General features: G+C 47.1%; 1 protein-coding gene and 1 long non-coding RNA gene across 3 annotated transcripts; one reads left to right on the forward strand and one right to left on the reverse strand.

The window, feature by feature from the left end:
* Window positions 1-3,944: 3,944 nt before the first annotated feature.
* Window positions 3,945-6,058, reverse strand: LOC130263863 (uncharacterized). Its single transcript, XR_008842404.1, has 4 exons — window positions 5,949-6,058; window positions 5,331-5,505; window positions 4,882-5,109; window positions 3,945-4,528 (listed from the first exon to the last, which is right to left on the reverse strand). It is a non-coding gene; the product is annotated as an uncharacterized LOC130263863 (long non-coding RNA).
* A 53-nt stretch (window positions 6,059-6,111) lies between these two features.
* GOSR2 (golgi SNAP receptor complex member 2) lies at window positions 6,112-20,476 on the forward strand. Of its 2 annotated transcripts, none has more exons than XM_056511720.1 (6): window positions 6,112-6,216; window positions 7,289-7,353; window positions 9,481-9,589; window positions 10,862-10,994; window positions 13,690-13,830; window positions 17,668-20,476. In XM_056511720.1, the coding sequence occupies exons 1-6, from the start codon at window positions 6,188-6,190 to the stop codon at window positions 17,827-17,829; spliced, it is 639 nt and encodes a 212-aa protein (XP_056367695.1). In that variant the 5' UTR covers window positions 6,112-6,187; the 3' UTR covers window positions 17,830-20,476. The 2 variants fall into 2 exon arrangements, with proteins under 2 accessions (XP_056367695.1, XP_056367696.1); XM_056511721.1 differs by lacking the exon at window positions 6,112-6,216 and adding an exon at window positions 6,300-6,361.
* The last annotated feature ends 3,094 nt before the right edge of the window (window positions 20,477-23,570 follow it).

Raw genomic sequence — 23,570 nt, forward strand, 5'->3', positions numbered from 1 at the left:
GCACCATCCCTGTCCCTGCAGACATCCCTGCAGGTGGGGAAATGCCACCACACCAAGGAGTGACCTCATGTCCCAGGGGACAAGTGCAGCTCCAGCTGTGGCAGCAGTGCCTGGTGCAGCCCTGCTGCCAAGGAGGCTGAGCCAAACCACTGCCAAGCTCAGCCTCTGATGGGAGCCTCAATCTTGGGAAATATAAAAGACACAATGTGCATCTCCATCCCTTGGCAGGTGTTTTCCAGCCCCAAGGAAATACAATTCATGTTACCCACAGGTACCAAAACCATCTTGTGAGAAGATGGTAAGATTAAATTCCTGAGGAAAAGGTTTGTAAGAGCATCAGGAGAGTCAGTGCTAGAGCTGGATCTTCTCTTCAGTGGGGTGTGTGGGGTACTGTGTGCAAGCTTGGTAAAGAGATCCACTCCAAAGAGATCTCTGTCTCCAGCTGTGCTGTACATCCCTGGGTGTCACTACAGACCAGAGCTACCAGAAACTCCTGGACCCCTCTCACAGAGCACCTGACCTAACTGGGAAATGGCCTGGAAAGCATCATCCTGCTGTGGTTACACTGAGCAACACTGGGCTGGCTACTATGGACTCACAGTAGTTACCCAGAGAAGCTGGCCCTGGATCCCTGGCAGTGCCCCAGGCCAGGCTGGACAGGGCTTGGAGCAGCCTGGGACAATGGGAGGTGTCCCTGCCATGGCAGGGGTGGCACTGGATGGGCTTTAAGGTTCCCTCCCACCCAACCCATCCTGGGATTCCATGATTCTGTGACTCTGGCACAGGAGCTGCCAGGCAGGACTGAATGGTGAATTCTATCTTTTATGCCTCCATCCTGTCCTCACACTTTCCCCTGGTGTCCTTTACCTGAAGAGCCTTGGGAAGGTTTTGCTCAGATTACTGGGGAAGGTTTTAGGAAAATTCCTCTATGACATTCTTGAGAGAACTCTCCCCCTCACCACTGCAGACAATCCCATTTTCCCTCTTGGGGGACTGGGGCTGGATTGACAGGAGCTGCCATCCATCCTGTGGGTGCATGCAGCTCCGGGGCCTCTTTGTGTCAGGCTGCTTTAACAGCACACAGAGCACAGCCCCTGCAGCATCCAGCCTGCCAGGGGGACAGGGGAGAGGAGAGGGACCTGGCATGGCCAGCTCCTCATGCCTGGGTTACCCCACAGATGAAATGCAGATGAAAATTATTTTCACTTTTTTTTTTTTTTTTTTCTTTTCATTTTCAGATCCCCCATATTGACAAAATGTGAGTATGAGGCAGATTGACATCCAGATTTGACTTGGGAAACAGTTCAGCATTAACCTATTAAGCTAATGAACTCCAGTTATCCGGATTGGTTTGCCAAAATTAGACCCAGGAAATGGCTGTTTATTCAGTGGAAAGAGAACATAAAAGATCTGCCCCTAAAATTTCCCAAAGCAGCTGACGATGTTGTCTAATTTTAATGGAATTCTTAACCTGACACATTTCAGAGAGACTGATTGTCAGGGAACTGACCCCTGGAAAAATCAGGATAATGGCACATGATATTGCTCAGAGATTTTAAGATTTTCCTGTATAAGTGTTACATTATACATCCAGTCCAGGGTTAATAGTGCCCAGACAGAATCTGCCATCATACATTTATGTATCCAACAGGGCTGCCTAGTAAATAAATTCGAAAGATTTTCAAAGCCAGAGCTTTTAATGCCAAAACTCAGAGATTTCTGTGGGATTTGGAATTGAGGGGGGAATGCCATTTCAGTTGAAGGCAGCTGAGGCTCCTAACAGGTTCCTGATGCTGGGCAAAAGGAAGGAGTAGTGGCAGGATTATTGGAATTTGATTTGTGCACTGTCTGGGGAAAGCAATGTAATTTCTTGCCCCTTCTGCCTCCTTGGTTCTGTTGGAGGAGATTCTTTGCTCCTGTTTCCTGAATTTCATTGATAAGGTCAAACAGGCAGGATCAGCAGGGAAAAGGCATGAGGAAACTCAGTCCTACATGGAGAACTGAGTTGTGTTTAATCATTATTATGGTAATATAACATTTATAGTGCAGTGGAGGCGTGGGGCTACTAACAGAGCCATGCAGTGCCTGCACCAAAAATCCATCAAGGTCATTATTTCACCTCCAGCAGCCCCGTGTGGCTGCCAGCAGGGAAGGATGAAAGCATGAGGAAAATACACTTGCCCAGGATATTCTCCAAACCTCCAGACATTTGTGCCTCAAAGATCCTCACCCTGGGGGATGCTGCAGTGCTCCTCACCACTGGGTATATTTTATTTTTATTTTTATTTTTATTTTTATTTTTATTTTTATTCCTATTCCTATTCCTATTCCTATTCCTATTCCTATTCCTATTCCTATTCCTATTCCTATTCCTATTCCTGCCATATTTCCCTGGCCTCATTAGGAGGGAGGGAGGGAGTGAAAAATCGCAGAGATGCTCCTTGACTCCTTCTTCCCTTGGCCTGGCCTTCTCCATCCTTTCCATATCCCTTTTCCTGGGATATTTATGCAGGAAGGAATAACAGTCTGAGCATTTGTGACTCTCACAGCCACAGATCAGTCTCAAAACTGACTGTGACAGTCATGCAGAAACGTTCTTAATTTGGGAAGATGAGCAGGAAGGTGCAATGTGTCTTTAAAAAGCTCCTTGCCCAGGGAGACCTGGGTCCAGAACATCACCCAAATCATCACATTTCCAGCCAGGGAAATTTGATAGATGAGTCTCCAACATTCTTGTCATGTCTCCCCTTCTCGTTTTGCCCCTTCCCCAGGCTGGAAGTGCTGAGAGGCGTGCTGTGAGGTCTGCCTTGTGTCGGGGAGCCTGTCAGAGCTGGGACATGCAGCCCATGGCCTGCAGCTGGACTCACTGGAGTCTCCGTCAAGCACTCATCCAAACGTCTCTCCCGGGCAGAATGCCCTGGGGTTCGGCACTCCTTTGTTTTGAAAGCCACAGTTATTTGTATCAGCAGAGCATGCTAAGAGTGCCCCAAAACGACAGGGAGGGGGGAGACAAAGAGGGAGGGGGGCAGAGAGTTTCTGTGCCTGATGGGATCATGCTCACTGAAACAGGGAGGGATGCATTCCCGGGGTCTGATATTAAACAGAGCATCAGGGTTTTGGAGAGAACCCCGAGTGCCATGGCTGTGAGGGACAGGGGCTGGTGCAGGCAGAGCAAAGCAGACCCTGTGAGGATCCAGCTCTGCCTTGGGTGCTGCCAGGATTCACAAGGCAGAGGAGGGCAATGGGGAGCAGCAATGGCGTTTGAAAGCTGCTGCTGAATGCACATGGGGTCTGCAGATTGTGTGGTAGAGAAAATCCCCCAGCTGGGTTTCTGGGAGAGCAGGGAATATGAAATCCTTTTTCTCCAGTAGATGCTACACAGGAATGACCTGGGGACATGAGAGACAGTGATAAGTGACTCTCTCCATCCCCTTTTATCCTGTTTACAATACAGAGGCTTTCCTTGAACAAAACCCTTTTTTTCCTCTCCGTGCTCCTGGCTGTTGTGTCTAAATGAGCCAATTTGCTGAAGGACTCCTCCTGGAAGGACTTGAAGTGTAACAAGAATAGACGCTGGGTTGCAGCATGTTGTTTCTGGCAAAAATCAATTTCTTCACAAAAGAACAGAAACCTGTTCTTGTATTTCAGTGCTTGCCATTTCATCAGGACTCCTGTGATACCTCTCACAGCTTTGGCCAGGAGGGAATCCCAGGCTCTATTTCCTTGCAACCTGTTTCCAAAATTGTTTGAAAACGGGGTCTAATGGCTCAGGGAAGGGGGAGCAAAGGATGGGGAGTGAATGTGTTTGTTACTGCTGCAGTTAATGGTTTTGTTGATATGCTGTTTATCCTTGGGCTGATGTGATTTCTGGGGCTTGAGCTGCTGTTTGACATCCAGGAGATAATCTCTTGCCAGAGGCCAGGCTGGCTGCATGGCAGGGCAGGACAGACTAAGTTTGATGCATCATCTGAGACACAAGAGATGGACCCACAGGGACAGAATCTCTCATTAATTAAAGATGTGTTGTTGTTTCCCTCTTTTATTCTGTGTGGTGCTCAGGGATGTGCTCTCCTGTGACAAGGCTGCATTCTTCAGGTGCTCACACTGAACTGCAAATGAGCAACAGCAGAAAGAACCCAACACTTTGGAGACTGTTCCAGCCTCCAGGTTTCCCAATTTGCCCAGTCTCACATCAGGAGGCGTTTGCCTTCAGCTTCTCCATTTCTGAAAATAATTTCTCACTTTTCCTCCAACGTTTGTCATCCTTCAGTAGCCTGAATTTTTGCTGTACAGTTATTTTGGTTTTGCCTAGGTCAAGTGCAGGATAAGGCTGAGGTTGCTGAAGGAAGTTTAGGATTTAAATCACTGTGTTTTATTTCATGTTTTTAGAGTGTTTTATCTGGATGGAGCCAGTTTAATACATTATTCTTTTTTGATAAAGCAGTTTTCCCTTCACACCACAGGTGGTACAGGCAGCACAAACCCAGAAAAGGGCAGAATCAGCTCAACATCAGGGGGAATTTAAAGCCTGAGGAACAAGTAAAAATGACAACATTTAATAGAGGGAAGAAGTAGTGGAGAAGGAGAGAGCTGAGTGCTTGTCTGCACCATGAGGGCAGAGGCTACAGACTTAAATTATTATCTTGTGGTATAGAGTTTAATGCTTTACAGAATACAAGCCTTTCCCAATTTTTCCCAATCAAGCTCTTATTAGCATGAAGTTAGAAGAAGTATTTTCCTTTAAACCACAGTGACAAGACAGAGTTATGGTCCTAATTTGAGCTTTCTAATCAATCAGTATTTGTACCTCTGATGTCTTGCTGCCCTGACTAACTGGGCTATACCTCCCCACCACACTGTTTTTTTTTTTTTATAATTCACCTTCTCCTTGGTTCTCCCATGAAGTAAAAGGTGACAGGAATTCAGGTGGCTCAGCAGACTCTGACCATAAAGATATTGGGTGTTGTAGCCCAGTACATACAAGAAGAGTTGTGGCTTCAGCTGTGGTGGATTATGTGGTCCAAACAATGAAGAGTAAACTGAAAAGCAGTCTCTCATCTAGCCCCAGGACAGGAACCTGCAGCTCCACCATGAATGGGTGACATCCTGCTGGAAAGAATTTAGTGTATCTCTAAGTATGGAGAAAAATTAGGATTATTAAGAAACTATTTGCAGAGTGGACACCCTAAACTGACAGTGATCATGTGTGAACAAACCTGTGAAGTGCAGGCAGTTCCTGGCAGTGAAACACTGCACAGGACAGCAAGGCACAGTGCAGGACAGGTGTGATGATGATGGAAGAGCAGGAAGAGCTGTTTCATAAGGGATACCTGAATGGAGGGTTCATCCTACGAGGAAGGAGGTATCAGCTCAGGATCTGCATCTCCAGGTGTGTTGGTCACCTGGACTCCTAGAGGTGAGCTGGCCTCTGGAGGCCCCACCTGTGTCCAGCCCCTCCTGGGCATCAGGAGAACGTGGAGCTGCTCAGGGCAAGGCTGGAACCCTCTGCATGGAGACACAGTGGAGAGCTGGGGGCGTTCATCTGGAGAAGGGAAGCTCCAGGGAGAGCTCAGAGCCCCTCCCAGGGCCTAAAGAGGCTCCAGGAGAGCTGGAGAGGGACTGGGGACAAAGGATGGAAGGACAGGACACAGGGAATGGCTCCCACTTCCCAGGGCAGGGCTGGGTGGGATATTGGGCAGGAATTGTTCCCTGGGAGGGTGGGCAGGGCTGGCACAGGGTGCCCAGAGCAGCTGCTGCCCCCGGATCCCTGGCAGTGTCCCAGGCCAGGCTGGGCAGGGCTGGGAGCAGCTGGGACAGTGGGAGGTGTCCCTGCCATGGCAGGGTGCAGTGGCACTGTACCATGAACCCACTCCATGCTGCCGTGCTGGGGATGCAGCTCCGCGACCTCAGGCGGCTGTCCCAGCTAACACCCTCTCCGTTATCCGTACCGGGAAGCAGCAGCCGCGATTTCCGACGAGGAGAACACGAACGATTTGTTAGGGCAGCGCCGCCCGAGCGCGGCCCCTCACGGCCCCTCACGCCGGTCCTGCAGCGCCCCCTGGCGGCCGCGCGGGGCGCAGGGGCGGCACCGCCGCCCGGGGGAGGCGGAAGCGGAAGCGGAAGCAGCGGGAGGCGGCGGGGCCGGAAGTGGCGGGAGGTGACGTGTGCGGAGCGGAGCCGGTGCGGGATGGAGGGGCTGTACCAGCAAACCAACAAGTGCGTGAGGGATGTGGGGTGTGAGGGGCTGTACCAGCAAACCAACAAGTGCGTGAGGGATGAGGGGTGTGAGGGGCTGTACCAGCAAACCAACAAGTGCGTGAGGGACTGTGGGGTGTGAGGGGCTGTACCAGCAAACCAACAAGTGCGTGAGGGATGTGGGGGTGTGTGAGGGCTGTACCTTCAAACCAGCAGTGGAAATTGCAAAATAAGGCAGAAATTCTCGGTGTTCTGTTGCTAATCCATATGGAATAACTCACGGGAGAGGGGCCAAAGGACACAGTTAAGGCAGTATTCCAAATTTCCGTGGTAATTTGCATCTTTATGGGGCTCTGTTAAGGGAGGTGGGGTGGTAAGTGACTTGAATTCAATCTTGTATTCAATCATCATTTCTCTGTCATTGAAAAATGATAGAGGGTGACCCTGTAGGGAAGAGCAGGGCATTCCAGGAGATCTAGAAATGCAGGAATGTAACAGCAGCTGTTACAGATATGGGGTCTGATGTTGTCCTGTTCCCATTTCTGTAGTTCCTTATTTTGTGATCATTAAATGGTTCAGGTTGGAAGGGACCTTAAAGCCCATCTAGTTCCAGAATAGTTTAACAACCATCAATATTATTTTTCTTTTATTTTCCTATGCCACTGCTTGTCCAGCCACAGTAGTTTTTTCTTATAATTAAATCTTTCAATTTCACTTGATGCCTGTGAATTCACATGTCATAAACCAGTGAAAATCATTCCTTATTCCTCCTCTTGGGTGTCTCCCCTCTCTCATCTCCAGACAAGCTGAACAGCTGTTTCTTGTAGAAAAGCTGTTCTGTGTTTTTCCTTATCTTCACCTTGATTCCTATTTTTAAATACAGTTACTTTGTAGGTGCATGTGGGGTGAGGGCACAGCTTGCTTCATGCTGAGAACCTGGGTTGGTGATCCTCATGGGCTGTCTGCTCTGACACTGTTGCTGATTCTTGTGCTGTTCTAAAAAGTTCATTTCAGTAAAAGAAGCTGTAAAATGAGGTGCTGGAAATGATTTTATGGCTGTTAACTGAATTCTCTGTTCTTTTTCTCCTGACAGGCAGGTCCATGAGGTCCAGTCTTACATGGGACACCTGGAGACTTCAGACAAAGAGTCAGTGCACTGTAAGTAAGGAGTGAGGGAGGGGGGTTTATTTAATTTGCATCTTTAACCTTGCATGCCTTCTTATTAAATTTACAGTCATTATTGGAACATATTTAGCTCCAGGATCATTGTGATCAGCTGCTGGGACACATCACCAATTCAGAATGCATTGAAATTGTATTGCTGTTTAACTTCAATAAGGTGTTGTTTGTTGGAGTGTGTAAAACAGGGAGAGAGATCAGAATGCAGAAATCAAAACCTTTAGATAGATTAAAGTATATTAAGCCACTCCCATGACAATCTTGACATGTTTTGTATGAGGACAGAGCAGAAAAAACAGGACAAGAATTTGCTTCATCTTCATGTTACAATTCTCTAACTGACAGAGAGTTCTTGCTGTGGATGCTTCTTTCATGTCATGGTAGAATGCCAGATTTTTGGTGCTGTTAGATTTTGGAACTCCTGGTCAGGGTGTCTGTGCAGGCCTTCAGCACAAACAGATCAAAAACCTCCACACTGATGCACTCATGGATGTTTTTGAACACCTTGAATTAATGAACCTCCCTGCAGATTGGAGCATCCCTGGGTTGGTTTGTTAGGAGCCCAGAAAGCTGAGAGGTGTGACTGTGCCTGCCCTGCTGTGTGGTTATTCCCTCAGCATCCACCAGCTGGCAGCTTTCCCCTAAAGATGCTCAGTGCAGTTTTGGGGAAGATACTGGGATTTTGTGTGCAGGAACTTAAAAAGGATGCTCCTGCCATTCCTGCTGCATCAGAGTCAGAACCTGTCATTCCACCTACTATGGGAAGTGTGTAGAACCAATAGGTCTGAAATTGCCTCAGTCAGTTTGAACTATAACCTGGGCTCATAAATGACTGTAATAATAAGATGCTCTGATATGTGTGGCAGGACTTTTTACCCCAGTGCAGGATTGGCACATGTATTTTGGACCTGTGTTTGAACCCTTAATTCCTGCATGAGTCACTAATAATGGGTTTCATCAGGAGCTTCTGAGGTGCAAGGACACTGCATTGACTGGATGCATTGCTGCATGTGTTCACTGGCTTCTCTTAAACACATTTGTGAAGCATGACTGGCCTCTAGGAAGGGCTGTGATAAATTTCCTATCAAAAAATAGTAACTTATTAATTCTGGATGTGGTTTTTGTGGTGGTTATACTACTCCTTCTACAGTGCCAGACTTCCCAGACTGCTGTTCACTGGGGGTGATTTTGAAAGTCCTGAAAATTAGTATAATTTGCCATTTTGCTTCTATTGCTTGAGACCATTTCAAGAGATAGGGTTACGTAGTTTACATCATTTACAGTTGGTGCATCAGTTTACACAGTTAATAAATGAATAAATGTATGTATATATTTCTCTCTCTCTAAAGATACTAGTGTGTATTTCAGAATTTATGGAAAACAGGATTACCCATGATTGAAGAGCAGGAGTAGGGGCTAGGAAATCAAACTTGCAGTTTGCCTTTTCCAACTTGGAGCAATAGTCCCTTCTTGCTCAGAAAAAAGTGTAGAGGTGTAGTTTGGTCTGACAGAAGTTGCTGTAACTGTCTGTCAGCTCTCCTGTGTTGAGTTCAGCTGCAGTAAATGATGGAGAGATGGATTAGGACAATGTGATTGATTTGTCTCTGGAGGTGAGTCATTCACTCTTTGCTCTGTGAGATCCAGGACAGACGAGGTTGTGTGTGCTCTTTGCTGCTCTGCTGCTGAGTGTGGATTTCTGGGAAGTGCTGATATGTGGAGTAGTTGGCAGGTGGTTGATGATGCTTCTCTGTGTTCTTGTGACAGCAAATCCTGCTGAGGGAGCAGGAAGGGGCTGCAGGGGGAATGTGGGGGCTTGAAATCCTGATTCATGGAGCTGATGGGGAAGGAGGCTCAGATGTGGGGAATGAGCAGGGGCTTTCCTAGGTGCCTTCTCAGAAGAGGTGGGACAGGTGAGAGTGTCAAACTACTGAGCTAAAGAAGTGACATTTCATTATATTTATAGTTCTCTGTTACCTGATTATTTTCATCCAGTAAAGATTTGCATCTATCATGTTTTACATGCTGCTTTGAATACTTTTGAGCATTTGCCTTCATCAGATAGCTGTTACCTAATTCAAGTCAAGTCCTGTTTTTGTTTCCTTGCAGTGGTAGAAAATGAGATTCAGGCAAGAATAGACAACATATTCAGCAACTTGGAACGTCTGGAAATCCTGTCCAGCAAAGAACCTCCCAACAAGAGGCAGAGTGCCAAACTGTGAGTTCACTGCACTGATTGTGCAGGGTAGTCTTTGTAATTATTTTAATTAAATTTATTGAAGCCCTTTGCCTTTTGATTTGTGTGAAATGTTTATACTTTGCATAACTTATCTCTGTGCTCTACAGTAGTAAAATTGAGGCACAGAGGCAAAATGACTTTACTGCATTTAACCCCAGGATTATGAGAATCATTAAAGTTGGAAAAGGCCTCAAAGGTCATCAAGCCCAGACTGGTGATGCAGCTGGATTCATGGCTCTGTTCTCAGATGAGCAGAACATGCACTTGGGTGCTCTCTCTGGCACTTGCTTTTAATGGCATTTGTGGAGGTAGACAGTAAAACTCCTTCATTTGGTGTCATTTTCTCTAGGCCATTTTCCAAGCTGTTGGTGACTGAAATAGAGGTTTCTAAAGTGAGCAATAGTTTGAGCAGGAGGTTGGACCACAGACATCAGGACTTGCTGTTTTTAATTAATTCTGTGACTCAGTTATTAATGTTTGGTCCAAAATGCCCTTGTAGGTAGTATGGGTGGATTTCATGTCACCTGTATTGAGCAAAGAGGCCAGTACCTACATAGTCCTTGATCTCTTTGTAGAATCCTGGAATGGTTTGGGTTGGAAGGGGCCTTGAAGATCAGTTCCAGCCCTTGCTGTGGGCAGGGACACCATCCACTAGACCAGGATAGTCTGGTGATCAAACATTAAATTTTATCAATCATTGAATCAGGGCCAGTGGAGTTCTGGACATGATTTGTTTCAACCCAGTGGAGATGTCTGAGATATCAACTGTATTGCCCAGTGACTTCTGAACTCCTTTTATTAAAACCTCAAAGTTAGAACATGATGCTAATTAAAGAAACTGGAAAGTATAGTTTTTTATGTTAAGAGGGAGGGTCATAAACTAGAACCTGTACAAATCCTACCATCTTTCTAAATCTGTGTTAAATGAGGAGTGGATACAGTTATATAACACCTGAAGAGACAATCCATGTCTCTTGGATAGGATGTCCAAGATAGCTCAGGAATTCTGTTTCACATTCTCTCATTAGCCTGAAGGCTAAATAATTGATTAAAATGAATAATCACCTGTGAAGTAATCACCTGTGAAGTAGAAAAACGAGATGGGGAAGATGTAGGTGTGGAATTTCAGCCTGTGTCTTGTCGAGAAGTAGAACCCATCATTCCTTGTTATTCCCTGCTGTTAATTTATGGTGTGCATTGTACAAAAGCCCCACAAAAGCAGAGTGTTGGAGTGTTTCTGGTGCTTTGCAGGCGAGTGGACCAGCTGAAGTACGATGTGCAGCACCTGCAGACAGCCCTGAGGAACTTCCAGCAGCGGCGCTACCTGCGGGAGCAGCAGGAGCGGCAGCGCGAGGAGCTGCTGGCCCGCACCTTCACCACCAACGTAAATACTCAGCATGCAGCCTTCCTGCTGGGCTCAGAGCCAGCAGGGCAGGCAGCATGGCAGCACTGCTGGCAGCTCTGGCAGTGAGAGTACAGGGAGAGAGGAGTCAAAATATGGGGGGGTAAAGTACAGCTCCCGTGAGGAAAAGCTGGGCTCTTAAGGCAGAAGCTATGCCAGTCCCACCAGGATTTACACAGCAGTTGTAAAAGGGTCAGTGAGGTAGGTACCAAAGTGTACATTTCATTTGGATTTGTGTCAAATGTCTGCCAAATCCTGAGATCTGTGAAAAGCCTGGCTTTTACACACCCCACTGGCAGCAGAGGTCAGCAACGTCCCTGTAGCCAGACACAAATCACAGCTGGGACAAAGCCCTTGCTTCTTGCCTAGAAATGAGTCAAAAGTTTGTAATAATATGAATGTGTTCCATCTATTCTTGTTTGTTCCTCCATTGGGAAGTGCCCCCAGTGCAAATTCCTGGAGGAATTTTGCTCTGAATAATGTAGGCTTGCTTTCAGATTTCACTTTTCTGCAACTGAAATGTTAAGTCTTTGGGTTTTTTTTGTTTGGTTGGTTTTTGTTTGTTTGTTTTTTTGTTTTTTTGTTTTTTTTGTTTGTTTTTTTTTTGTTTTGTTTTGTTTTTTGTTTTTCTTTTTTTTTGCTTGTTTCGTGTATGTTTTGTTTTTGTTAATGTTTGTTGTTTTGGTTTATTTTTTTTAATGCTGTTTTTAAATTTCTGTTTGATTTCCCTCTTTTTTTTCCCTTCTTTGTTAAAGGCATCTCACCTAACATTCATTATCTGTGTTTTCAGTCATTATCAGGGCAAGAAAGAAAGAATGTGAACAATCCTGATTAACTGAGCCTTTGTTAGTTCGATGCATTTCTCAAAGCCTGCCATAAAGATAATGTCTGGTATTTTGTTGCCTATTTCAAAATTATAAACAAGGCTTGAAGGAAACACTGCAGTTTGTTATTTTTAAACACTCTGGTGTTTCCCTGCAACTAGGGACAAGTTTTCCTACAGGAAAATTTGCTGTTCAGAAGCAAAAGATATGTGAGTGGAACAATTTTAAATAGCAGTAGCAGGCTTACATATGCAAAATATAGAGCAGATGAGTTATTTTCTGCTTCAGATGTTGAAAGGTATCATAGATAAAAAAAATACTCAATTACTTTGTATTTCTTCTTAGCTTGCTACAAAAATGTGGCTTTAAAATGATCCTTTAATAGGAAAATAATGATTTATTTTCAGTTATCAGCCTCTCTTGCTTACAGTTTTCCACAGTTCCTGTTCATATAGGGATACTCTATCAGAGATGCCAGCTGAGTGTGTGAGTAAATCACTGGAACATCCAGAACAGTTTTTGGAAGCTGTAGCAGTGCTCTGAGCAGTTTGCTTAATTCAGAGTTAAGAATGGTCTTTATCTTTAAAACCTTTCCTTGTACCTGGAAAAAATGACAAGCAGCAAAACTGAGCTTGGTGCCATCCCATCTCCTTGGCAGGGGGGTCACAAATTTACTGCTCTGTTTTTATTGCTGCCTTGTAGTGGATTAAAAAACCTTGTAGAGAAATGAAATCTGCTGGTTTGAAGGCTGTTAAATATCTGCAATAAGAACCATTCACATTCTGCTCAAACACTTGTGTGAGCCTTGTGCTGCACTCACAGGGGCCCAGGTTTGTGTGTTCTGTCACAGCCCCTTCATCCAGGGCCCCAAGAGCTCTGTCCCTTGTTCTTCCTTCTCCACAGTGAGCAGAGCCCCTGCCCAGGCAGGGCAGCACCACACCTTGGGTCCTACTTGGCATTTTCAGATGAACATTTGGGGTTTTTACCATTCTGCTGTACCTGTGTGTCACCTGCAGCTGCTGGCACATGGAGTGCCATTCATTGTGAATTCTGCTTGGACTGCTTCTTGTTCTGAGTACCAGGAGCAGGTGGTCAGTGTTCCAACACTTGCCCCTTCCCCAGTTCCTGCTCTAAACCATTTCCTTGCCTCTCTGGATGGAGAACAGCAACCTGGAGGCCTTTGGCAGACAGGGGTGATCCATCCCTGCCCTCCTGTGCAGTCCAGATTAGAGTGTTATCTTGATATTTCCATTTCAAAATTCCCAGTTCCTAGTTGAGTGAATGCATCTTTTATGGAAAAACTTGAAAAATACGTATTTTTTTTTTTAATAGGGCCCTGGGTGAGTGAGCCAGAGCTTAGGGAAGCAGACCCAAGTCTGTTTGCCCTCACTGCCAGAAATTTGCACTATTTTGTAAATGTTTAGAATGTCATCTATAAACATTTTTTTCAGGCCTTTTGTTGCTCAGAAATTTGATGTGAAATCTTCCACAGATCTTTCACTTGCAGTGATCAATGACTAAGCACCTTCTTGGTGTTTAACACTTGTTAAACACCTTCTGTTACTTTGATGTTCTCTCCTGCAGTACCCTTTCCTGCTGAGATTATAAAAATTCTCTGCTTTTGCTCTTTTCATCCTTGAGATCTCATTGCAGTTGAGCAGCTGCTCAGCTTTACTTTTTTTCTTTCTTCTCTAAATGACTCTTTTCACTCAAATATCAATGTTGTATTTAAAACCATTATTAAAAAACAGTGTGAGCACAGTGCTCCCAGTCCTGTTGGGTTTTGGCCATGTGTGCTGGTGCATGTTGTGTTTCTGAGTCAGCAGGTAACTGAGCCCCTGCTTTCCCCACAGGACTCTGCCACCAGCATCCCGATCGACGAAACCTTGCAGTTTAATGAATCCCTGCAGAGTGCCCACCGAGGCATGGATGAGCTTATTGGCAGTGGCACCAGCATCCTGGCGGGGCTGAGGGACCAGAGAGTCACTTTAAAGGTGGGGGCATCATTTTTTACCAGAAAGTCCCCACGTTTTTCTGTGTTCATGCTGATCAGGCTGAGTAAAATCAATATATGTGTTGTTTCAGCTCCGAGCTGAGGATGCTGGAAAGGCCCAAACTTCATTTAAACAACTTGAAATCTTTCCATTTTACCATCCTGTTAGTAATACCTCTATGATCTCTTGGGGCTGGCTGGATCAGCCAGGGCAGCATCTGGAGTGCTGAATGTTGTATTTGTTTTTCTTTGGGTGGTGGTTCTTTTTCTGTTCAGGTTCAGGAGGGACAGTAACTGGCTGGCAGGGAGATGTTGGTTCAGATGAGCATCACTCAGAGCAGCCACAAAGCTGGTGATTGAGATGAGTAATAAAGATAGTGCACCTCAACAGTCCCTGCTTCCCTGCTGATAACAGCTGCATTTCTGATGTCTCTTCATAGCAAATATTTGTCTTTTATTTTACAGACTGCTCAAAGCAATGGTCAGTTCTGAGTGAAAAGCTCAAGGATGCAAAAAACTTTTTAATAAGGCTGTAGGGAGAGGCTGGACTTGTGAAAAATGTAGGGAAATGCCTGTCTGTTACATTCATCTTCTGTTCTCAGTTTGGTGACAATGCTTTGTTTTGGGATGTATTTGCCATATTTAGGCATTTTTAATGGCATCAATCCCAGATTTGGTCAGGTCTGTCACACCTGGGTGTGGCAGGCAGTGCAGGCCTGGTCTCTACTGCAGCTGGCACTCAGGGGGCTGAGCTGGGTGTGCACAGGCACTTTGCTGTCCTGGCCCCAGGGTCCCTGGTGTTCCCTGGACCCTGCACAGAACCAGCACAGGGTCCAGAGCAGGGCTGCAGCTCCTTCTCTGCTCCCCAGTCTAGTGACCAGGCCCTGCACCCACAGATGGGACATGGAGACATTAAAGCACTCTTTGAAGCTAAATTCTTTCCAAGATGAGGTTTAGCTTCTGGTTCAGGTGACTTGTTCACTGACCTGGTGAGTATGGATTTGGTTTTAAACAAGATCCATTACTAGAAAAACTTTGAAGAAAACTCAGTGGATGGTTCAGTGTTCATTGCAGAGGAATGGTGTTGCTGAGCAGTCTGGCCACAGGAGTGGTGGGGAGAGGGAGGGGTTCTGCTGCCAGCTCATGAGGAAGAGGCTGGAAGGACTCATTACTGGTGCTGGGAGAAGATTGGGATTGTGAATGATTTCTGGAAAGAGCACCTTCCTTGAAGTTCCTGCATCCCTGAGAGGACTGGGGGCATTTGTGCACCACGTTGAGCACTGGGTTGCTTTTGCCTGATCACATTGGCCTGGAGCTTCCAATCATCAGTGTCCCTGTGCTGCACACAGGGAGTTGGAGTTGATTCTCCAAGCTGGGAAATCACTGATCCAAGGGAATGTCTCATGAGGGACTGGGTGAAACACATGGATTCTGGAGGGTTCCTGAGAAGGGGCATCCCACCACAGCAGTGCCATAGAGGAGCTCTGGCAGGACCTGGTGTCCTCCAGGGAGGAGGAAATGCTGCTCCTTGCAGTAGCACCAGTCCTCATGGCTGCTTTTGCTGGCTGGCTGGCAGTGGCTGCCTGCTTCCTGCTGGCTCTCCCTGGGCCTTCTGGCTCTTCTCCAGCCTTTGCCAGGCACAGGAGCTCTGGGCCAGCCCTGCAGCAGGGAATTGCTGGTGTCTCTGTGGCTGCTAGTACTCACAGTCTGTGCTTTTGGGCCATGTTCCTGGGTGTTGCTTCTCCCTGGCAGGTGAGGAAATGTCTGTTCATGTTCCTTTTCCCCTTAACTCAGTTTTTCTTACACTGACACAGACTTTGTTGCCTGAGAACATCTGGCAGAAGCAGCTGGTGTAGAGGCAGCTTACAAAGAGAAATGGGTTAATGTGGAATCATGGAACATTCCATGTTGGAAGGGCCTCCCAAGGATCATTGAGTGCAGCTCCTGGCCCTGCACAGACACCCCAACAACCCCACCCTGGGCATCCCTGGGAGTGCTGTCCAAGCTCTCCTGGAGCTCTGGCAGCCTCCAGGAGTGACCATTGCCTGGGGAGCCTGGGCAGTGCCCAGCACCCACTGCAGGAAGAGTCTTTTCCTGATACCAGCCTAGCCCTGGCACAGCTCCAGTGTTCCCTGGATGCTGTCCTTGTGACAGAGCACAGATCAGAGCTGCAGCCCCCAGGGAGCTCTGATCTCAGTCCCCTCTGCTCCAGCTGAACAAGTGCTGAACAGCTCCTCCTCCTACAGCCCCTCCAGATCCTTCCCCACCCTCGTGTCCCTCCTTTGGGCACTAATGGCTTTATTCTCTGCAACTTTGTGTTCATTGGGTATAAATAGACATAGTATAGGTATGGAATGAGTATTCCCTGATTGTCACTTTAACTGATCCAGTACAATTCCACTGTTGTACTATTCCATTGTTCCATGAGACTGCAAGAATTGAAGAGTTTTCCTTTTTTATTGTTTGCTTTAATTTCAAAGCTTCATATTTGGTTTCTGTTCCCCCAGCAAGGTTTGGTTTTGTTCTGAGGCACTGTGAAAGGATTCTGCAGAGACAAGGCAGTGCTGAGCCTGAGAGCAGCCTGCAGGGGTGGTGTGGGAACTGGAGAAAATGGATTATGTAGGACTAGCAGAGACACAACCCATCTTCAGTGAAGGGCCTGAGCTGCCTTGAACACAAGACACTGATGATGTAGTTAGGCATTGCAAATCTATTTTATGGGCTGAGAAACTTCTGCATCTGGGTCTAATATAGTTTGTCCAAATTCTGTCCTTGGAGAGCCTTCCTGTTCTTGAGTCAGGTTTATACTCTAAACATTTCCCAATTTTCACGTTTGCACTCTTTTGAGATCAAAAATGTTGTGGACTAAAGAAGAGAGGCTGAAGTTTTTGTTTCAAAGTCACCACATGGAATTCAGCACTGTGGTGGGGATCTGTGCTGTTGACCTGGCTCAGAGATGAATGCAGTGTTAGAGCACTCTGGAGTGGGGTGTTCTGTCAGGGACAGCCCAGATGTCACCCTGGGGGATGTCCACTGGCCCTGGTGTGGACACGTGGTGTGAGGAGGGTCCTGGCTCAGGGCTCTGTCTGCCCACAGGAGGGTCACTGTGTCCAGCTTTCACCTCCTGTGCCATCAGGGCTCTGCAGCCCTGAGTCCTCTCCCTTCTCCCCACTCAGGGCAGTATCCCACTCTGACTGTGCCTGGAGCACACCCTGTGTCTGTATTTCATGCTGTTTCCTCCAGCCACTGTCCTGAAATAAAGCAGGAGGATTCCAGTTGTGTCCCTGCTGCTGATGTAATGGTGGGATCCATATTGCTAATAATACCAAGTGTCCTTCCTGCAGCACCCTGTGCTTTTCTGTGGAAGGATTTCAGGAAATGGCATTAATTGCACATTTATCTGCCTTTTTTCTGCTGTTTACCTTGCAAGTGTCTGGACCATCTCAGGCTCTGTTGGTGTGGACTGTACTTCAGCAGGGGGTTCTCTGCACAAAACCTTGGCTGCCCAGAGCTCTTTTTAGACTGTGACTGGAACAGGACCAGCAGAACTCTTACTCCTCCCTAAGGAACACATTTTTCTGTAACACTTCTTATCTTGTTTCTGTCCAGACAGATTTTTTTGTTCTTGTTCATGTGTATGAATTAATTAGTCCAAACTTGTAGTTGTTTCCAGGGCCCTGTGGCCACCTCCTGTAGAATGGTAGGGATGGTTGGCTGAGAGAAGTTCCATGGATTAGAATCCATCACTCACCAGCCACGATGAAATACTCTTGGGCTGTGGGATGAGAAGGCTCAGAGCAGGAGGGTGACTGTGTGTTTGCTGTGTTGCTGTCCTCAGGGCACTCACAAGAAGATCCTGGACGTTGCCAACATGCTGGGGCTGTCCAACACGGTGATGCGGCTGATCGAGAAGCGCGCCTTCCAGGACAAGTTCCTCATGCTGGGGGGCATGGCCCTCACCTGCCTCATCATGTTCCTCGTGATGCAGTACCTGACATGAGCTGCTGACCTGCAGGAGGACTGTCTCCAGCACTGACTGTCCTCTGGCTGCTGCTTTGGATGAGCCCTTCCCGTGGACTTCAGAGTTTACACATCCCACTCGGACAGGAAATGGATCTGTGTGGGGACACTGTGCTTGAGAATGGCCCTGTGAAAATAACCCCTGGCCTTTACTACTCTCCCCTCAAGCCTGCAGGGTTAATGGTCTGGTTAATAGGAAGCAGAAGTGAGCACTGTGCCCAGCTGTAGCAAGGCAGGAATGCCCCTTTGCGCACACAGGGGTGGGAGGATACAAAGGCACAGCAGTTTCCTGTGCTGGCCAGCGCCAGCCTGACCCCTGCATTTGCAGGGAATTTCACAGTGTTCATTGGCCTGAGTTCAGCCTGTGGGACTGAGTGTGCAAAAAGAGTTGGGAAGTGAAGGGAGTGAAGGGCTCCCATCTGTGGTTCTGTTTGCTTGGAGAAGGAGGATTTGTGGGGAAGGGTCTTAGAACACGGTTATAACCTCACTTAACTTCACACACAGTATTAACCAGCACAGATCTCTCTGCTTTAGGCTGAAAGCTGCTCTGCTCATCTGGGGGATGTTCTGGTACCTCTCTCTGCCCTGCTGCTTCCCAGGGGATGCTGAGTGCCAGGCTCCCTCCTGCTTCCCCTGGGATGCAGGTCAGGCCTGTGGCATCTCCCTGGGCCTCCTGCCAAATCCAGCCTCCAAGAGTGACATTGCTACTGCTGGAGCACAGAGGTTTGGGGAGCTGTGTTCATTTCCTGAGGTGCTGGTTGGGTCTGGGGCTCTGGAGCTGGAACTTGAGTGGATGGAGCAGGTGAGTCCCCCTGTGCTCCCTGGAGGTGTGGGATTGTTAGAGCTGGAACAGGTTCTTCACACCAGGGGATCAGCACATCAGGCCTGGCACTGAAAATCAGCTTGTCAGGGGAGTTCCCTCAAGTTTCATCCTTGGGATGGTGATGTCCCAGTCCTTTGGAAGGGTGTTCCCTGTGGTCCCCTGTACACTGGGAGTTACTGTAAAGGACACTCAGTGTCATCTCCTGGGGGTCCTGCTGGCTCTCACTCATCTCCTTGGGGTTGCTCCCTGTCCCAGTGCAAGACTGGAGCTTGTCTCAGTCCAGCACTGCAGCCTGGAGGTGTCATAGAGGGGCCATCCTGGGATTTTGGGCATCATCCATTTCAATCTCCCTGCAGATTCATTCCCATCCCCACATGTGGCAAGTGTGGAGCTTTTCCCAATATCTGACAGTGGCACAGATGTGTCATATCCAGCTGATGTGCTTCCCTGTTTCCTGTCTGGAATGGTTGTGGGTCTCTGGATTAGTAACTAATCACAAGTTCTACATTCTGTCCTCACTGCACTGAGCTTTGCTTTCATTATCTGGCCTGTTGCAAACTGGGAGAAAAGTTTTTAATAACTGAAAAAACTTCAGAAGAGACTTTAGGGAATATGGGCCATGAAACAGGACCTTGCTGGTGACCAGAGCTGGGGTGGGGCCCAGCCAGACACCCAGAGTGACCAGTGGCCCCTGTTCCTGGGCTTGTCCATGTGCTTGACACTTCTGAAGTGTTTCCTGCTCTTGGAGTTCCCCATTTGTCCAGGTTTTCCAAGGAAATACTGTAGCACAGCAAGCATGGAACTGGTTTTCATTTGAGCCCAAGGGAGTAAGGAATTGAAAGGAAAAGAGGGAATCTGCAGTGATGGAACATCTGTCTTGCTGTGTGATAGAAACCATAAATACAAATTTGCCTGAGGTTTATTTTGGATATGAAATCTGATGGATTCAGCCCTTGAGAGGGCAGCTGAGCACTTGCAAGGGGTCCTGGCAAATCTCAGTTCTGATGAGCTGATCCCATTCCACTGGAATTTACACTGTTGGGGTTTAGGGTTTAAGGCTGGCATTGTTTAAAGTTTCTGCAGCTGTGACCTGGTGTAGCAGGGTTTGTCTGACACCAAGGTGGGGCTCAGGCCAATCTCTTTCCTTTTGGGCTGTGGTAGGAGCCATAAGATACTTGGAACTGGATTCTCTTTCTGTTTCTGAGCCTAGCTTGGCATTTTAATAGATGTTTTCCTGTTGATTTCTTTTGCCTTCTGGAGTCTCCTTGTCCCTGCACAGGCTGATTTCCCCTTGGTGAGCCAAGTGTCCTTGCTACCCATGGCATCCCAAGGTGACACCTGGGGCTTGAAGGAACCCCCTGGGCAACTGGATTTGGGGACATGTGACATCAGACATGTGCCTGTAAAGTCCAGAGAGATTTCCAGGGGCATCTCAGGTGGTTTTTGAGAACCAAAAACCTCCGTTGCAGTAGGACAGGGGTGGTTCCATCAAGCCCCACATCTCCCCTTGGGATGCAGTTGGAAATGAGCTGAGCCCTGGTGGGATTGTGCTCCCTGCCAGAGGAACTGAGCTGGAGCTGCTGGAGCTTGGTGGTGTTTCCTTCCTCACTGAACACCTCACTTCTGCTTCCAAGCTGTGGCACGAGTTCCAGCTCTGGGGTGAGCTGCTCTCTCAGGAGGGGACTCTGTGGGAATTCAGTTGCCTCTGGAATAAAACTTTTTACCATTATTTTATACATAAAGGAGCAAGGGTGGGACATGATTCATGTGATGTTCTGTGAATAAAGATTTTTTTCAACCAAAAGGAAGTTGTTTTGTTTTTTTTTTACCTTAGCCAACATGTTGGGGCCAAAATAAACGAGCAGGGCCAGTTCCAGGAGTGATCCTGGCTCACTGTGGGTGGAGGAGGGGTCTGCAGGGGAGGGGCCAGGGGGGTCCCAGTGCCCTGGGGCTGGATCTCACTGGTCAGACTGGGGACAGAGCTGGTGAAAGGGAGCTGGCCGTGGGTGGGTGGTGGAGCAGGAGTGGGGGCAGCTGGGGGCACACCCAGGCCTGGCTGTGCTCTGCCCACGGAGAGGGGCCAGACCTTCCTCTACCGGCCAGTGATGCACGTGGGGGGTTCTAATTAAGAGAAGTGAAGGAAGAGCTTGGAGGGCAAAATGTGGCTGATGATAAAGAGATAGTGGATTTAAAATGTGAGATCAAGGGCTTGGATTATCTTCCTCTTGCTCTTAAATTCTGTTTTGAAGCAATTCCAGTCCCTACAGCTACAAAACACTTATTAAATCAGAAAAGAGCCAGCAAAGAATGCAGAAAGTTGTCAGTGCTGTATGGATGAACTTGCTGCAGAGATGTGTTATAGATAATAAAAGGATCAAGCCGAATTAAGAATAGTCAAAATAAAAGGTTTTTATTTCGCGACCGAAATACGATCCTAGATAGCCACAATCAAACCAGGGCAGCGCCGAGCCCGGGGTCGGCACCGGGTGAATGCACTGACCCGAACTATCGCTCCGGATCCCCTCTGTTCACTAATGTCTGCTCGCAGGTTGGTTTTATACAATTTTTCCCGCCTGGGGCAGAGGTTCTTCTTTCCTTTCGTTGTTTTGCATATTCATGTAGTTTTCTTGCTCTGCGCTGGGCTGGACAAAACCATTTCTGGAAAGCGATGAATGTCGATGAATGCTGATGTTGGTTTAAGGAGTCCAGTACTGAGATGTATTTTCCTGACGACCTTGGTTATCTTGATCGGTGACACTTATCAAATCTTCATCGCTTGGGTGTTTCCCGGACTCCATCTCTGCTGGAGCTGCTTCTATTAACTTGCTAATTTAGGTCTCTTTGCTTTGTTGCCAGCTCTGGTTTCACAATCCCGTTAAGCCGCCCAGCTGCGTGTGTTCTAAAGATTTTTATTTTTTTATACAAGCATGTTTTATTCCACGTAAATTTCACACACAAACGTGAATTATTTTATAACATATATTACAGATGGGACCAACCCTGGCAGTGCTGGGATGGGGCTGCACCGGGTCCTGTCCAGGGTGGGCCCTGAGGGGCTTTGATACTGCGAGAGCAGCTGGAAATGAGACTGATGAGTGTTTGAGTGTGACTGAGCATGTGGAAGAAATCCAGGAAAGATTTTATGTTTTATTTCCTGGTTTCACCTGGGATTGAGTTAATTTTCTCCCCTGCAGCTGTTCTGGGGCTGTGTTTGGGATTTAGTATGGGAATAAAGTTGATAACAGTTTGTGTTTACTCTAAATCAAGGACTTTTCAGTTTTCCAGGCTCTGCCAGAGAGGCTCAAGAAGCTGGGAGGGAGCAGGGCCAGGACAGGTGATCTGAACTGGCCAAAGGAATATTCCACACCCCAGAGTCATTCCGAGTGTATCAACTGGGAATGATGGGCTGGGAGGGGTCAGAGGGTGGTGAACAACTGTAGCGACCGGCACTCTTCTGTCTTGGGTTTTATGTCTCCCCCTCTCTCATTATTTTTTTTATTATTATTAATTATATCTAACTTTGTTTCAATTATTAAACTGTTATTATCTCAACCTGCGAGTTTTACCTTCCCCCCCCAGTTCCTTTATCTGCCTGCGTGGGGAGCAGTGAGCTGTGATGTTTAGTTGCTGGCTGGAGTTAAATCTGACAGGGAAACATTTTTAAACAAAGACTAAACCAGTCAGTATTTGTTCACGTAAAACCAGTGAAATGGGAGTAAGATATGTGCAGAATAGAGGGGGAGATAATGAGTGATAAGAGATAATGACTGGAACAGAATTAATTTAGAAGGAAGAGTGTAGATCAGTACCAGAGGATGTTTGTAGTTGGCCCTCAGCCTGCTCTGTGTCTGCCTCTCCCTGCTCCCTCTTCCTCAGGTTAACCCTGTGTGATATATATATATATATACCATATTGTAATTCGTGTTTTGTATAAAATAAGTCTGCAAAATAAACGAGCCACAGGTAAGTGATTGCCTCAGAACTAGGTAAATTAACGTAACTACAGGCCGGACTGCTACCGATAAGCACCTATCTCCTGGGGAAGCCTGGAAACTCACAGGAGAGCAGCATTTCCCGAAAAACCCATCACCAGGACTGCATTCCCCGACTCTGGTCCCCGTAAAGGTGAAATCAACCACCTAAAAGCAATACACAACGGACACAAAATCTCGTCAAGGAGCAGGAAAGACTTTGTCTTGTGTGGACACCAGAGCTGAATTTGAAAGAAACAAAAGACTGGTTTTGTAGCGCTCCAGGCTATGAAAAACAGTATAAAAAAGGGGCCAACCAAGACGGCGGCGTGAACACCAGGGGAACCCAGTGCGATAGAGGCTGGGTGACATCGTGTGTTCACCCAATTCCGACCCCGGGCTCGGGGTTGTTTTTTCCCGTTGTGGCTTTCCAGGACCGTATTTTCGGTCGCGAAAATAAAATTTGCCAATTTAACCTTTTAATTCGGTTTGATTTGTTTATTACCTACAACACCTGGAATATCTGAGCACAAGGGCACGTGTGAAAAATCGACCTCCTTTAGTGCAGCACACAGCCCATGGTAACACTGCCCAGGGCTGGAAGGCTCAGCTGGAGGAGGAAAATGTCTCTTCCTGGGCTGTAACAGGTGAAGGTGTCGTGGTTCCCCTGTGAAGGAAAAGCTCTGTCAGCTCCCTGCTCCTGCCTCACTGTCTGCCCAAGGCCTGTGGGTGATGGAGCCCTTCCCTCCCCAGCCCTGGGGGATTCCTGGCAGGGAGTTTCTCCCTTCCCCCTATAAGATATGTTATAAAATAATTCGCGTTGGTTTGTAATTTATGTGAAATAAATCATGTTAGTATAAATAAAGGAAATAATAAGGAAACTTTAGGACATAAGCTGCAGTGGGAGGAAAAAGGATTGCCTCACGA

This window comes from Oenanthe melanoleuca, chromosome 27, assembly GCF_029582105.1.
Source record: "Oenanthe melanoleuca isolate GR-GAL-2019-014 chromosome 27, OMel1.0, whole genome shotgun sequence".
Lineage (NCBI taxonomy): Eukaryota > Metazoa > Chordata > Aves > Passeriformes > Muscicapidae > Oenanthe > Oenanthe melanoleuca.